This window comes from Manihot esculenta, chromosome 6 (assembly GCF_001659605.2).
Source record: "Manihot esculenta cultivar AM560-2 chromosome 6, M.esculenta_v8, whole genome shotgun sequence".
In the NCBI taxonomy this organism is placed as follows: domain Eukaryota; kingdom Viridiplantae; phylum Streptophyta; class Magnoliopsida; order Malpighiales; family Euphorbiaceae; genus Manihot; species Manihot esculenta.
This window is the reverse complement of record NC_035166.2, coordinates 23,172,380-23,188,453: the sequence shown is the minus strand read 5'-3', so window position 1 is coordinate 23,188,453 and position 16,074 is coordinate 23,172,380. Positions and strand designations below refer to the sequence as shown.

The 16,074-nt window shown below is 35.0% G+C and overlaps 1 protein-coding gene across 1 annotated transcript; it reads right to left on the bottom strand.

Annotated features, from left to right (window-relative positions):
- Window positions 1-469: 469 nt before the first annotated feature.
- On the bottom strand, window positions 470-2,903 carry LOC110618140 (protein NUCLEAR FUSION DEFECTIVE 4). The gene is made up of 2 exons (XM_021761206.2): window positions 2,393-2,903; window positions 470-1,860 (listed from the first exon to the last, which is right to left on the bottom strand). Exons 1-2 carry the CDS (start codon window positions 2,864-2,866, stop codon window positions 682-684), a joined length of 1,653 nt encoding a protein of 550 aa, XP_021616898.1. The 5' UTR covers window positions 2,867-2,903; the 3' UTR covers window positions 470-681.
- Between the last annotated feature and the right edge of the window lie 13,171 nt (window positions 2,904-16,074).

The window sequence follows — 16,074 nt, the reverse complement described above, 5'->3', positions numbered from 1 at the left end:
ACATATACTTTGTTCAACCTGGAGTCAAGGGTAACTCCTGTGACGATGCAATTTGGAAGGCAACATATCACCTACGGTTGTATTAGATTATTCAAACTCCTGGCAGGTGCTAGGGGGAAATATTGAGCTATTGCAGCAAAGTCATGTCAAGGTCCAATTGATTGTAGCCTTGGCTGGATTTAAGGACAGAAGAATAGATGCTGCAGGTCAGGGTAGCATCTGTGCTGCACTGTGGCAATCCATTTGCTTTGCAACCTGTCCAAGCATGTCCCTCTTAAGTCTTTCTATTCTATGTGATTAGACTTCGTCCTAAGTTTATCTTCAAATATACATACATACTAAGATCTTGGTTATGGCTACTTCCCAATTAATGCCAAAGAATTTTAGCCTTGAAAGGTGCATCTTCTGATAGTCTACAACACATGCTTTTGTTCTGATAAAATTACAGCAGCCAATAAAGAGTGTAAAATATATAACATGACCCTTTATTTTTGCACAAAAAGTCAATTGACACCCAATCTTTTCAATATTAAAACTTTATAAAATCTAACCATTAAACCCTTTAATTTTATGAAATAGGACTATTAACCCCTCAAAATTTATACTCCACATGAAATTCCATATATTAACACTAGGATACAACACAAACTCTTCCTTACTGAACTTTCAAATCAACGGTCTCTAAGAATGATGTACCCGTCTATGCACAACCTCCTGATAGAACCTCCTTGTCCTAAAGAACAGCACAAGAGCAACAAGAACTCCAAAGAAAGCAACAGCTGCCATGATTAGAAAAGACAGCATGAAGCAGTGAGTTCCAGAGCATGTGTTATCTTTACCGGTTGCTGCCTTGTCATAAATGTACCCAACCACTCTTACAGAGAAAATATATGATCCAAGAGGACTTGCTATGGCAATGGTGTTGAATATAGTACCCATGTGCCCCACACCAAATAGCTCAGAACTGATTGTAGGCATCAATGACCACTGTGAACCATAAGAAACCCCCACAAGGAATGAACCCAGGTACAAACATTTAGTAAAACCTGAGGCAATGACTATGTGACCGATGGACAAAGTTGATAAAGTGATTGCCATGAATAATGGCCTTGCCCAGCCACTTCTGTGCAAGAAAATATCGGACACATATCCAGCTCCAAAACGGCCAAGAAAATTCCATATACTCCACAATGAAACAAGAGAATTTATTTCAATGGTTGTGTAACCAAGGGATTCTCCTATTTGACTGATATTATTTACTGTTGCGAGCCCAGATCCTAATCCACAAATTGTAGCAATAAATAACAACCAGAAGTTTACAGTTCGCAATGCTTGCAATAGATTAAGGTCATATTCATCTGATGAACTTTGGTAATCAGTGGCAGCCTTTGCTTGAGCCTCGCCACTAGGCAGTGCACGATAATCTGTAGGATCCTCTGCTGCAGAAAACTCGGAAGATTCTTCTGGCTTTGGTTTGTAACCCCTCTCTTCTAGTAATGATTGTGCAAATCTATCACAGCTCTCTCTCTGAGCTCTGACTGCAATTCCAAGAGGAGAGCCAACAAGAAACACCAAGACTACAAATGTGATGATGCGTGACCATAATGGCAAAGTAAAGATGTTCTCCAAAAGTATGTTAATTGTTAGATAAGCAGCAATGATCAAAGCAACTGCTGAGAAAGCATTTAAGTGCTTCTTGTCCTCTTTTGTATTTGTGTCATAGTTTCTTACCAAATTCATAAGCAACAGAGAGAGCAATGTTGGTGTCAGAGCAACTAGTAGAATGAAACTTTTTGGATTACCCAGGCATACCGTCTCATAAAATTGAATTAGCATTGCTCCACTCAACCCAAGAAAGCCCTGAACAATAACACAAAATGGCAATTTTCACAACTCTATACACAAATGACATACTTCGAGAAGGAGCATAGACAAACATATCATAGACAGAAATTCAAACATGCTTTTTGAAAAGATGTTAAGGAAAGAAATTGTTTAATTGTTTTAGAATCCCCATTACAGAACATGCCAATTTTAACTCGAAAAAAAAAAGTTTTGGCATTTAATTAGCATAATTAAGTTTGTATTTCAACAATAATGCCAAACAAATCCTATAAAATCTGCAAATGGGTTTAAAATTATATGTTTCTGCAAGCATTCATTTGGAAGCACTGGAAGTGCTATACAGAAGCAACGTTGCAAATTCCACTCGCCTAATAGTTTTCATCCTCAATTATTTAACCAAACAAACCCAATTCCCAAAAATTCTTGAGTTCACAAATAATCAAAGCAAAGCTCCAAGGATTAAGCAAAAGGACAAGAACTAATGAAAACAAACAAAAATAAAAGAAGTATGAGATCAAAGAACAAACAACGTGTAACGCCACCTTACTTTCATTATGCCAACAATGGTCCCACCATAGTCACCGAAATTGTGAACACCGCTCACGACGTTCGAGGTGTTAAAGAACGTCTGCGCGTGTGCGGCCATCCACATGAAGAAACACATAAGCGGCACCGGCAGCCGGGGAATCAATCCATCCACGGAAGCCCATATCACGAAATACCCGAGGAAACATTGGATCGCCCCTGCCGCATGGACCACCCATGGGCCGATAAAAACTCCGAGACGGCTGTGGTTGCCGTGGAGGGTGACGGCGGAATAGAGAAGGCCAGAGAGGATGCCGGCGTTGGCTCCGATGTCCTTGAAGACAGAGATGGTGTCGAGCGTTGATTGGTCGTAACCTTGAGTGGACTTGAGGATGGAAGAGTAGATACCGAAGGTGTAGGATGCGCCGCAGCTGCACTGGATCCATATGCTGGCAACCGTTGCCATCCATTTCGATTTTAGCATTTCTCTGTCCATCTTTCTTCCCGGGCGGTCTGACTGTCACCTCTTGATATGTTATACGTTTTCTTTTAAAAGTAAAATTACTACTAAGCCACTACAGCGTGGCAAAATCATTTATTTACTACTATTTATATTTTAAAATATACAGTATTTTTCTTTAAAAGTGAGCATTTTATCTTTTTAATAAAACTGTTCAATACTATAAAATTAATTAATTTATATTTTTATTTATATATATTAAAAAATATAATTTTTTTATTAATTTGAATTTTATTTATTTTAAATATTAAATATTAAAAAATATTTTAAAAGAATTATTAAAAATAAAATAAAATAAATTAATTGATATGTTATTATAATCTAAAGAAAATGGATAATAATTTTTTGATAATTAAAAAAAATAAATAAATATTATAAAATAGATAAAATAAATAATATATAAAAAAGTTAATTATTAGAATAATTATTATAAAGTTTCTTTTCTCTTTAATAAAACTGTCCAATGTGAAGAAATTAATTAGATAATATATAAAAAATAATTATTGAAATTATTATTATAAAATTGCTCCATTTAAAAAAATATTAATTTATAATTATTTTAAAATTATTAAATTAAAATTTTCATATATTTTATAAATCAAAATATTTAATTATTTTATTCAAAAATATTAATCGACGTATTTATTATTGTTTAAAGAGATTAAATAATAAAAATATTTAAATTTATGACAGTTTAATAATATATATAATTTAATAATTACGATTTCTATAATCTTAAAATTATAATTATTCAATAATTACGATTTATAAGACAAGCTAATAATTAAACGCCAAAAAAGGTAAACATACAAATTTTGTTAACAGATATTTTTAAAAAAATAAACATAGTAAATTTCATATGTATTTAGAAAAAATAATTAATACAATTACTAATTAATTTATTTTTTGTTTTTAAACATGCATTAATTTTTATCATTATTTTAAAACTAAATAACATTATGAAATTATATTTAAAATTAATACATTTTACTTTTTAATACCTAATTATATTTGATAAATATTTTCCCCTTCCTGGTCCATGATAGATCTGGTTTTCTTCTGGGTCCCTTCTTGCTGGGCTCACTGATGGGTCTCTCCATGTTTTACCTGGTGAAAGGACCTGTAAAATAAGAAAGAATGGTCAGGGGCCTACCGGGTGTGCCCCGGCAGAGGCCCTCCGACGCTCAAGTCAGATTTTATGGCTCAGAGTAGTATATTTAGGCAAGGGTTACAGAAAGAGTAAAAATGGTGTCCAGGAAGGAAAAGGAAGAAGAAGAGAGCCCCCCTCTGCGTGGCCTTTACCGTGATATATATATTTGTCTCTCTCTGCCACAATGCTAGTTGTCTTTTGCCGTCTAGCTAGCTCCGTATGTACGGATGTGTCAGGCTCCTGCTCCATGCCTAACGGCAATTGATTCTCCTCTGATACGCATGCGGAAGGACCTACCAGCGGGGCATCTTGGTCATTTTCCCCTTTCGGGGCTGGGTTGAATGGTAGGGCTGGAGTTGAGCCTAGTGAGGGCCTGATTACTGGGCCGAGAGGTTTGGGCCGGCTTGATTGAGGAGTCTAGGCGGAGTCCGGCCCTGTGACTGAGCGGGCTGGACCTGACTCTCGAGGGGAATATTGAAGCCTTCGGGTCATGGACTGTTTTCATGGGCCTAGCCTTTAGACCGGGGTGAAGAAATCCAGTGATCATCAATTGCCCCTTTATCTCCTCAGCAGTTATTCCATGACTGGTGAGGGGATAAATCTTTAAATTCTGTTCATGGCCGTGTGGTCTGAGAACTGCTCCTGTCAAAAGTATCCCTCTCTTGCCTTTTTATTATTTTTGCCTGAGCGTTGGACTCTTGTGTATGTTTTTTGCCCCTGAGTATTTATGGGCTGTCTTCTTTCGAGCGTTTTGCGGGCTCTTTGTTGATTGGACCTTTCTCTAGGTCAGCTGAGTTGGTTTAGTGTGAGCGGTCAATTCTCGAGGTCGTTGCCGCTCATGATTGCCCCTGATTCTCTGTTTGGCTTTGTATTTTGGTATGCAGTTTGCTTAGGAATCGCCTTGCCTTAATTCGGTCTGTCTTATCGGGTTTACCTGTACTGCTCTCGTTTTCTTGAGATCGGCATGATGCTTTGGTACTTTTGGCTGTTGGGTGAGATTAAAGTCTCTCTATCTGATGACTTGAGCTCCTTTGGGAGGTCGGAGTTTAGCTTTTTCATTTATGGTCCCGTGCCCCAATCTTTTATGTGAGATCAGAACTATGTTCTTTATGAGTTGTTTTTGCTTGTTGCACCGGATGATCTTGGGGATTCTGGCTATTTTTGCTCCGGGAGATCTTTGAGATCTTTGCCGGTCTTCTACCTTAGTGAGGTCTTCTGCCTTATTGAGGTCTTCTGCCTCAGTGAGGTTTTCTACCTCTTTGAGGTCTTCTGCCTTATTGAGGTCTTCTGCCTCATTGAGGTCTTCTGCCTCTTTTGAGGTCTTCTGCCTCATTGAGGTCTTCTGCCTCATTGAGGTCTTCTGCCTCAGTGAGGTCTTCTGCCTCATTGAGGTCTTCTGCCTCATTGAGGTCTTCTGCCTCAGTGAGGTCTTCTGCCTCTTTTGAGGTCTTCTGCCTCATTGAGGTCTTCCTTTGTCAAGATCTTATTGAGGTCTTCCTTTGTCAAGACCTTATTGAGGTCTTCCTTTGTCAAGACCTTATTGAGGTCTTCCTTTGCTAGGACCTCAGTGAGGTCTTCTTTTGTCAAGACCTTATTGAGGTCTTCCTTGTCAAGACCTTATTGAGGTCTTCCTTTGCTAGGACCTCAGTGAGGTCTTCTTTTGTCAAGACCTTATTGAGGTCTTCTCTTGTCAAGACCTCATTGAGGTCTTCTCTTGCTAGGACCTCAGTGAGGTCTTCTTTTGTCAAAACCTTATTGAGGTCTTCTTTTTCCAATACCTTATTGAGGTCTTCTTTTGCTAGGACCTCATTGAGGTCTTCTTTTGCTAGGACCTCATTGAGGTCTTCTTTTGTCAAGACCTTATTGAGGTCTTCTCTTGTCAAGACCTCATTGAGGTCTTCTCTTGCTAGGACCTCAGTGAGGTCTTCTTTTGTCAAGACCTTATTGAGGTCTTCTTTTTCCAAGACCTTATTGAGGTCTTCTTTTGCTAGGACCTCATTGAGGTCTTCTTTTGTCAAGACCTTATTGAGGTCTTCCTTTTTTCAAGACCTTATTGAGGTCTTCTTTTTTCAAGACCTTATTGAGGTCTTCTTTTGCTAGGACCTCATTGAGGTCTTCTTTTGTCAAGACCTTATTGAGGTCTTCCTTTGCTTGGACCTCAGTGAGGTCTTCTTTTGTCAAGACCTTATTGAGGTCTTCCTTTGCTAGGACCTCAGTGAGGTCTTCTTTTGTCAAGACCTTATTGAGGTCTTCTCTTGTCAAGACCTCATTGAGGTCTTCTCTTGCTAGGACCTCAGTGAGGTCTTCTTTTGTCAAGACCTTATTGAGGTCTTCTTTTTCCAAGACCTTATTGAGGTCTTCTTTTGCTAGGACCTCATTGAGGTCTTCTTTTGTCAAGACCTTATTGAGGTCTTCTTTTGTCAAGACCTCATTGAGGTCTTCTCTTGCTAGGACCTCAGTGAGGTCTTCTTTTGTCAAGACCTTATTGAGGTCTTCTTTTTCCAAGACCTTATTGAGGTCTTCTTTTGCTAGGACCTCATTGAGGTCTTCTTTTGTCAAGACCTTATTGAGGTCTTCCTTTTTTCAAGACCTTATTGAGGTCTTCTTTTTTCAAGACCTTATTGAGGTCTTCTTTTGCTAGGACCTCATTGAGGTCTTCTTTTGTCAAGACCTTATTGAGGTCTTCCTTTGCTTGGACCTCAGTGAGGTCTTCTTTTGTCAAGACCTTATTGAGGTCTTCCTTTGCTAGGACCTCAGTGAGGTCTTCTTTTGTCAAGACCTTATTGAGGTCTTCTCTTGTCAAGACCTCATTGAGGTCTTCTCTTGCTAGGACCTCAGTGAGGTCTTCTTTTGTCAAGACCTTATTGAGGTCTTCTTTTTCCAAGACCTTATTGAGGTCTTCTTTTGCTAGGACCTCATTGAGGTCTTCTTTTGTCAAGACCTTATTGAGGTCTTCTTTTTTCAAGACCTTATTGAGGTCTTCTTTTTTCAAGACCTTATTGAGGTCTTCTTTTTTCAAGACCTTATTGAGGTCTTCTTTTGCTAGGACCTCATTGAGGTCTTCTTTTTTCAAGACCTTATTGAGGTCTTCTTTTTTCAAGACCTTATTGAGGTCTTCTTTTTTCAAGACCTTATTGAGGTCTTCTTTTGCTAGGACCTCATTGAGGTCTTCTTTTGTCAAGACCTTATTGAGGTCTTCTCTTGTCAAGACCTTATTGAGGTCTTCCTTTTTTCAAGACCTTATTGAGGTCTTCTTTTTTCAAGACCTTATTGAGGTCTTCTTTTGCTAGGACCTCATTGAGGTCTTCTTTTGTCAAGACCTTATTGAGGTCTTCTCTTGTCAAGACCTCATTGAGGTCTTCTCTTGCTAGGACCTCAGTGAGGTCTTCTTTTGTCAAGACCTTATTGAGGTCTTCTTTTTCCAAGACCTTATTGAGGTCTTCTTTTGCTAGGACCTCATTGAGGTCTTCTTTTGTCAAGACCTTATTGAGGTCTTCTCTTGTCAAGACCTCATTGAGGTCTTCTCTTGCTAGGACCTCAGTGAGGTCTTCTTTTGTCAAGACCTTATTGAGGTCTTCTTTTTCCAAGACCTTATTGAGGTCTTCTTTTGCTAGGACCTCATTGAGGTCTTCTTTTGTCAAGACCTTATTGAGGTCTTCCTTTTTTCAAGACCTTATTGAGGTCTTCCTTTTTTCAAGACCTTATTGAGGTCTTCTTTTTTCAAGACCTTATTGAGGTCTTCTTTTGCTAGGACCTCATTGAGGTCTTCTTTTGTCAAGACCTTATTGAGGTCTTCTCTTGTCAAGACCTTATTGAGGTCTTCCTTTGCTTGGACCTCAGTGAGGTCTTCTTTTGTCAAGACCTTATTGAGGTCTTCCTTTGCTAGGACCTCAGTGAGGTCTTCTTTTGTCAAGACCTTATTGAGGTCTTCTCTTGTCAAGACCTCATTGAGGTCTTCTCTTGCTAGGACCTCAGTGAGGTCTTCTTTTGTCAAGACCTTATTGAGGTCTTCTTTTGCCAGGAGATCTTGGGGATCCCGGTCTTCTACCTCCAGGAGGTCTCTATGTCTCAAGGAGGTCTTCTAATGCCAGGAGATCTTGGGAATCCTGGTCTTGTATCCGGGAGATCTTGGGGATCCCGGTCTTCTACCTCCAGGAGGTCTCTATGTCTCAAGGAGGTCTTCTAATGCCAGGAGATCTTGGGAATCCTGGTCTTGTATCCGGGAGATCTTGGGGATCCCGGTCTTCTACCTCCAGGAGGTCTCTATGTCTCAAGGAGGTCTTCTAATGCCAGGAGATCTTGGGGATCCTGGTTTTCTTTGTTTACCCGGGAGATCTTGGGGATCCCGGTCTTCTTTATTTTCCCAGGAGATCTTGGGGATCCCGGTCTTGTTTGGTTACCCGGGAGTTCTTAGGGGATCCCGGTCTTGTTTGTTTACCCGGGAGTTCTTAGGGGATCCCGGTCTTGTTTGGTTACCCGGGAGTTCTTAGGGGATCCCGGAGTCTTCTTTGTAATTTGGGCTCTATGGCCTTACTGTCGCTTCGTCATCTCAGCTGGTTTTGTGTCTAACTGAGGTCTTGTTTATTTTTCTGAATTTTTCTGCAAAATAAGAGCTTGCACAGAGCATATATAATGAAGATGCTCGTTGTTAATTCAATAATATTCATCAATAAATAGTATGTCGCCCAAGACATTTTAACTCTATATTTCCGTTTTCAATTTATAAAATACTATTCTCGAACATGTAAAATATTGTGAACAGTATAAGTATTATTTACACTTTATAATTCTGTGATCAATAATAACTGCAAAATGATAAATGAAAGTAGCGTAAAAGACTCTTGATTTTGAGGTCTGTCTGGTTGTGATGATGATTAATAATTAATTGCCCGCATCAGTAATGGATCATGCATAAGCTAATAAATCATTTCTGATGGCATTTGTTGTAATATTTATAAAGAATTTGGGTACTTACCTCCCAGCATTTAAGAGCCATGTTGACCACTTTTGCATGAGTTGTGTTGACGCGTCATTTTTACTTCGATCTGAATTGTGAGCCCGATCTCAAACACGGCTCCGACCTCAATCACAGATCTGAGCTCGAGCACGGATCCGACCTGAACGAGCAATCTATCGCTGTGGTCGTCGGATTTGCCGAGCTCCTTCCTGTCTTGCTATTTCAATCATCCGACCTGCTTTTTCCTCGCGGACTCCTCTTATCTAACCTGTTACCTGGGACTTCACAATAGATCTGCCCATCCAATCTCTACATATGTGTATTGTTGATCTCACAGTTTTTAACAAAGATATTCATCATCTGAAATTTCACTTCGTTAAATCTCAAAGAAAAGATTAGTAGTAATAAAATTTAATAAACATTAAAATAAATTATCTAAAAGATTATCAAAATATTCTTGAACCAGCTGGGTCTTTCTTTTCAGCTGGGTTGTCTTCCCCATCCTCGAGGTGACCGAGCTTTCTCTGCTAACGCACAGTTTCGGGCTTCGCCGGTGACACCCATGACTGGATGCGACATTGGGTCATCACCTTCATGCGCCGGTTGTCCCGACGCCGTTCACCAGATATGAAGTCACTGTTTTCATGGACCCAAAGCAGCAGATTCTCAATTTTTACTTTTTCTTTTCCGACCTACGGTCTTAACTATACAGATTCCTCGATGCCTCGATCAAGCGTCCGAGTTCCGACCTTGATCACAAATCTAAGCTCGAGCACGGATCCGACCTCAACAAGTAATCTAACGCTGTGGTCGTCGGATTTGCCAAGTTCCTTTCAGTTCTGTTACTCCGACTAGCGAAACCATTGACGGTCTTACTAGTGGTGCTTGATCAGTCGTTCTCTCGACAATCATACGGATTAATGCCGACCATGCCGACCTGGGTATCTCATCTCACCTTGTCTTTGAGCTGAACGGCATACCGCGTCCGAGCTTATCCACCTTGCCTGGATATTTGATTATTTCCTATTATCTCCAGGTTGCTCTGATACTTGAGGGGCGTTGCTTTCCAACAGAGTTGGATGGCTATGAATCGTGTACCCTCTGACCTCATGTCCTATCCGACCTGAAATGTTAGTCTGACCTTGTCTATTTTTCATTTATTAATTTTCTCTTTAACTTGCTAACCTGATATTTTACAGCCGACCTCACAACTTCGACAAATATATATATATACTTCTCATTCATTTTTTTTTTATAAAAAAGATTAAAATCTACACTCAGAGACAAGCATTTCGATATGAAGTTTCACCTCGTCAGATCTCAAAGAAAAAGTTAGTAATAATAAAATTTAATAAATATTAAAATAAATTATCTAAAAGGCTATCAAAGTATTCTTGAACCAGCTGAGTCTTTCTTTTCAGCTATGTTGTTCAGCTGGGTTATTCAGCTGGGTTATCTGCTCAAACTTTCGTACCTTATGTGGATCTCAATGGGTGGATCTGGAAACTTTAGAGATAGTAAAATCTCTTTCGTTTCCCACAGACGGCGCCATTTGATAAATATTTTCCCCTTCCTGGTCCATGATAGATCTGGTTTTCTTCTGGGTCCCTTCTTGCTGGGCTCACTGATGGGTCTCTCCATGTTTTACCTGGTGAAAGGACCTGTAAAATAAGAAAGAATGGTCAGGGGCCTACCGGGTGTGCCCCGGCAGAGGCCCTCCGACGCTCAAGTCAGATTTTATGGCTCAGAGTAGTATATTTAGGCAAGGGTTACAGAAAGAGTAAAAATGGTGTCCAGGAAGGAAAAGGAAGAAGAAGAGAGCCCCCCTCTGCGTGGCCTTTACCGTGATATATATATTTGTCTCTCTCTGCCACAATGCTAGTTGTCTTTTGCCGTCTAGCTAGCTCCGTATGTACGGATGTGTCAGGCTCCTGCTCCATGCCTAACGGCAATTGATTCTCCTCTGATACGCATGCGGAAGGACCTACCAGCGGGGCATCTTGGTCATTTTCCCCTTTCGGGGCTGGGTTGAATGGTAGGGCTGGAGTTGAGCCTAGTGAGGGCCTGATTACTGGGCCGAGAGGTTTGGGCCGGCTTGATTGAGGAGTCTAGGCGGAGTCCGGCCCTGTGACTGAGCGGGCTGGACCTGACTCTCGAGGGGAATATTGAAGCCTTCGGGTCATGGACTGTTTTCATGGGCCTAGCCTTTAGACCGGGGTGAAGAAATCCAGTGATCATCAATATTAATAATATAAAAATAAATTTTTATTACTATTCATAATTAATAAAAATAATAGATATTATATTTATAAAATGAATGGAATATTTTATTTATCTGTATTGAGAAAATAAAAAAAAGTGTGATTTTTTTTTTCTCGTTTTAATAGAAATTCTTTAAACTTTCTATATATTTATTAATAATAAATTAACTATAGTATCAAAGGTGTGAAATATTCAAAAATATTTAAAGAGATTTTTTAAAAGTAAAATAAAAATAAATAAAATTATAATAATTGATTTATATATTACTATTATAAACAGCGACAGCCTTGCACCTATTTAAAAAACTAAAAATTTATTAATAATTTTTTATATTTAAAGATATAATAAATAAATTTAATTATTTTTAATTTTATAATTTATAATTATTTAAAATAAATAAAAAGCCATATAAAATAATGTGATTGCGGAAATTCAATTAAATATTTGGATATTTTGAAAGTTTGTGTTCCATTTATTGGCCACACGTCGAGACAACCTCTCGTTCTTTCACACCCATTGATTGCAACGTGCAGGCATCACGCCTCTTATTGATGAGGATCAGCTTTAACAGCCCTTGGCTTGATTGATTGGGTGGCCCCACCCATGATTTGTTTTATATAACATAGATTCAGCAATTGCCCGCCCAACAACACAGGGTTTGAATAGAATATGCTTTTTCTATTCCAAACAACCATGTGTTCTAAGTTTTAAATATTTTATTATTTTTTATTATGTAAAGAGTGTTGCATTAAAAAATTTAAAGAATAATAAAAAAAAAAAAGATACAATCTAAAATCAACATAAAGATTAATCCAACCCTGAAAAGAAAAATAAAAATTTAAAATCGATTCAAATGAAACAAAAAACCTATAAATCAAGTCAACCCACAATGCCAATTGGATGAAAAGATAATATACCGCAACGTCTATCAATCACTTTTCGTATTTCAATCACGGTTAAAAAATATAGAGAAAAAAGTGACAGAAATATAAAAAAACTCCATACATATCTCTAAAACGTAATTCACACATACAGAAATAATTATCAATAAAAAAAAATAATACCATAATTAAATCAACAATAAATTAATTAAAATTAAATTTTTATTATCCATCAAAATCCAAATTCAAATAAAAGGGTTCGAATTTCCATTAAGAGAAAAAATGCGACATTAACTCATCGAAAGCATTGATCACTAAATGTAGTGATAGTCAATAGTCAACATTCAAAAACTCTAACAGAAGAGATTGAATACATTTACATGTAAAAATCACATATTCAAAACTATCACAAATAAAAATTAACACAATAAATATTTCAATAAACTACGCTAAAATATCAAAAAATAAATGAAAAATATACTAAAATAAAATAATATCCAAACAGGATAAATTACGATAAAATATCAAAAAATAAATTAAAATAAAACAACAGCTAGAAAGAAGGGAGATATGAAGACCATTCCACCATGGATCGATAAAACCTAAGCGTCGTTCTCTTTTTCTTTCCCTTTCTTTGTCTTTTTTTTTTTTTTTTCTCTCAAATCTTAAATTATTTAACGTTACTAAATATTTTATTTTTCACTACATTCATTTCCACTGTTTTTTTTTTTCTTTCCCAATCTTACTTATAATTTTAGTATCAATTGAAATAAAGCTCAAATATAGTACTTATCAGCTTGGATCGGTTATTTTCACTTATCCTGTTTCAATTTAGATAATCATATTAATTAATAATATCTCTTAATTTTAATTTATATTACAAAACTCTTAAATTTTGATCTAAATATCCCTAAATTCATAAGTTATTATTGGTTTTCATATTAATTTATATTTTATTCGTTTCATAATTTTTATTTATTTTATTTTTTTATATATTAAAAATATAATTTTTTATTAATTTTTTAATTATATTTATTTTAAATATATTAAAATTTATTAAATATTAAAAGATATTTTAAAAAAATTATCAAAAAATAAAATTAAATAAAATTATAACAATTAATTTATATATTATTATAATTAAAAAATAATAATTTTAAAATAATTTTAAAAAATATAAATAAAAATTATAAGATGAAAAAGTATATAAATATTATTATATAATTTATTTATTTTATTTTATTTTATTTTAATTACATTCAAACACTATTTAATATAATTATTTATTTTTCTTTATATATATTAGTATTTTTTTATAATTTATTTATGTTTATATTAATAATTTTATATTATTTTTAAGCATATTTTGTATTGAAATTATTTATATATTAAATTAGAATATTAAAAATATGATATAATTTAAAATTGATAGACAATAAGTAAAATTTTATTATAAAACTTGTTAACTGATCATAGCAAGTTATAGAGACCTTAATAATATTTAAATTAAATTTCACAAAATTTTATGATATATATTTGAAATTAAAATATATTATTGACTCCACACAAGCTGAATAACGAATTAATCCCGCGTGAATTAACCGGCGCTTGTATTTGGGCAGAGAGTTTTACAAATATATATATATATATATATATGAACTGTTGAGATTCACTACAAGAATATATTGATATATGAACCACACATTTCAATACTATGTTTGGATGGAGGAAAATAAGAAGGGAAGGAATTTAAAAGGAAAGTAAAAATATTTTCCTCCTCATTTTGTTTTAATTGAAGTAAAATAAGGAGGAAGAAAAATAAAAATGGAAAGTAATAGAGGCAAATGAATGTAATTACTGTTTTATTTTATGTAATTATTTATTTTTTTATTACAATTATAAAGGATAAAATAGTTATTTTATCATTCAAAAGTTTTTTTTTTCTTTTTACTTTTATTTCTAATATTCAATTAATGGGAGGAAAATAACTTTTACACTGTTTTTATTTCACTTCTTTATTTTTCACATTTTATTTTCTTTATTTTCTTCCTCACTTAAAAATTATCTGAACAAAAGATAAAATTTCGCTAAAATTTGTGGGATTAAAAATAAATAGGTATTCAATTTATTGAGCATCACCATCAATTCAAAGATTACAAATGAGAATTGAAACAAAATTAATATTAAAGAAAATTTCAAGACACTGTCTAACTAAATTATGTGTTATTGTGCTTCTTATTCAATTGACATAGTAAAAAGAAAAAAACATTTCTAACAAAAATAAGTCTTATACATAGAAATAATGTTTTCAATAGAGCTGAAGCTACACTTTTTTTTTTATAGAGTTAATAACTTGTAAGGAGTCATATTTCTATCAACAATCCATGAATGAGTTGAGGTCAGCCTAGCAACATTGCCTCTCTGTAGGCCAATGCCTCAAATATCAGGGATCATAAATACTTGTCACTCGCTTGTGACACCAGGTGATCACCTTTCCATTTGAATTATAGGCTACAACAGCAACACTAGCTTTTTTGGTAGCTTTGTTAACAACACAATCAAAATTCAACTTGAGATGACTCGTTAGAGGCCTCATCCAAGTGGTTTCTACTCAAAAGTTTGATTGTTGGTTAAAATTTGGATTTGACGTTCAGAATTCGTCCATATGACAGAGAATAGCATAAATAATTTGAGAGTGTATTACATATTCATCTCTAAATTGTCATTCATTTCTAGATTTTTAAATATACTATTAGAAAAAAATTATCAATTCAATATTATAGAATAAATTAACAGTTCTTAGAAAAAAGATATTTTTAATTAGTAATTTATTGAATTTGAACTATATAAAACTAACAATTTTAATATCAAAAGAGCTGACAACTAAATTCAAATTGCTTCATATTGAACATATTGAACATAAAACTTACAGATACGACTTGTCATAAAAATAACTCGTTTAATTATAAAATTTGTCGATAGTCTATAAATTTATTTTTTATATTTAATTTGTAGTTTCAGTCTATATTAATAGTTTTAAAAAAAAATTATCTAAATTCAATAACTATATTTACTTACACAGTAATTTCTTATTAACTCCTCATTATTCTATATAAAATCATAGTTAGGATATTCTATCTAAATGTTTTTCAAAGAAAATCATCGTATGTGATAGTCTATGTATTATGACAAAATAATAAAAACGTATATCAATACACGTGCCTATACAAGTTAATTGGGCTGGTCCATAAGCAAGTTCATGTGTTGCATGAATCCAGTAGAGAACTAGTTTGGCTTGAGGATTTTCCTTTAGCTTTTATTTTCCCCAGCTAATTTCAATGAAACACTTTATTTAATTCTGAAAAAGGAAATATATAAATATATTGATCAATGGTATGACCAGCCCAGTGAAAATTATAATGATTAATACTATTTTGATAATTTATAAATATTAAAATTCGCCAAAATTCAATGACACAAAATATCAAATAACTCCATCTCGATAGGAGTTGAGTTTCCTCTTCGTTTTTTAGATTGTCTATTAAGGAGTTTGGAAAATGCTCCAAAAAAACATTAAAATCCATAAGTATTTTATCAAACGCAAATATCGTGTAATTAAATTACAATTTCTTTTTTTAATTTTTAGTTTATATGTATAATAATATCGAAGAAGGTTGTCTCTCACGAGGTTAATAATTAATTAGGAATTAAGGGATTGAGATCAGCCTAAGCCATGGCAGACCACGTGGAGACACAAGCAGAGCACGTGGAAGACCGTAGATGAACACGTGGAATTGTCGCCACATGAAGGCCCTGCCAAATAAAAAGTTAGTGGGCCTATGGAATTGACCCCAGCTTGCGTCCATCGCGTGATGATGACAAGGTACGGACGGCATGAAGTTTACCTTTCTCATTAACATAATCGCTAATTATA

Excerpts from the sequence above, each read along its gene's own strand:
- LOC110618140 (XM_021761206.2), bottom strand. The coding sequence starts at position 2,866 with ATGGACAGAGAAATGCTAAAATCGAAATGGATGGCAACGGTTGCCAGC. Across the intron at positions 1,861-2,392 it reads CCATTGTTGGCATAATGAAA|GGCTTTCTTGGGTTGAGTGG; the intron begins GTAAGGTGGCGT and ends GTTATTGTTCAG.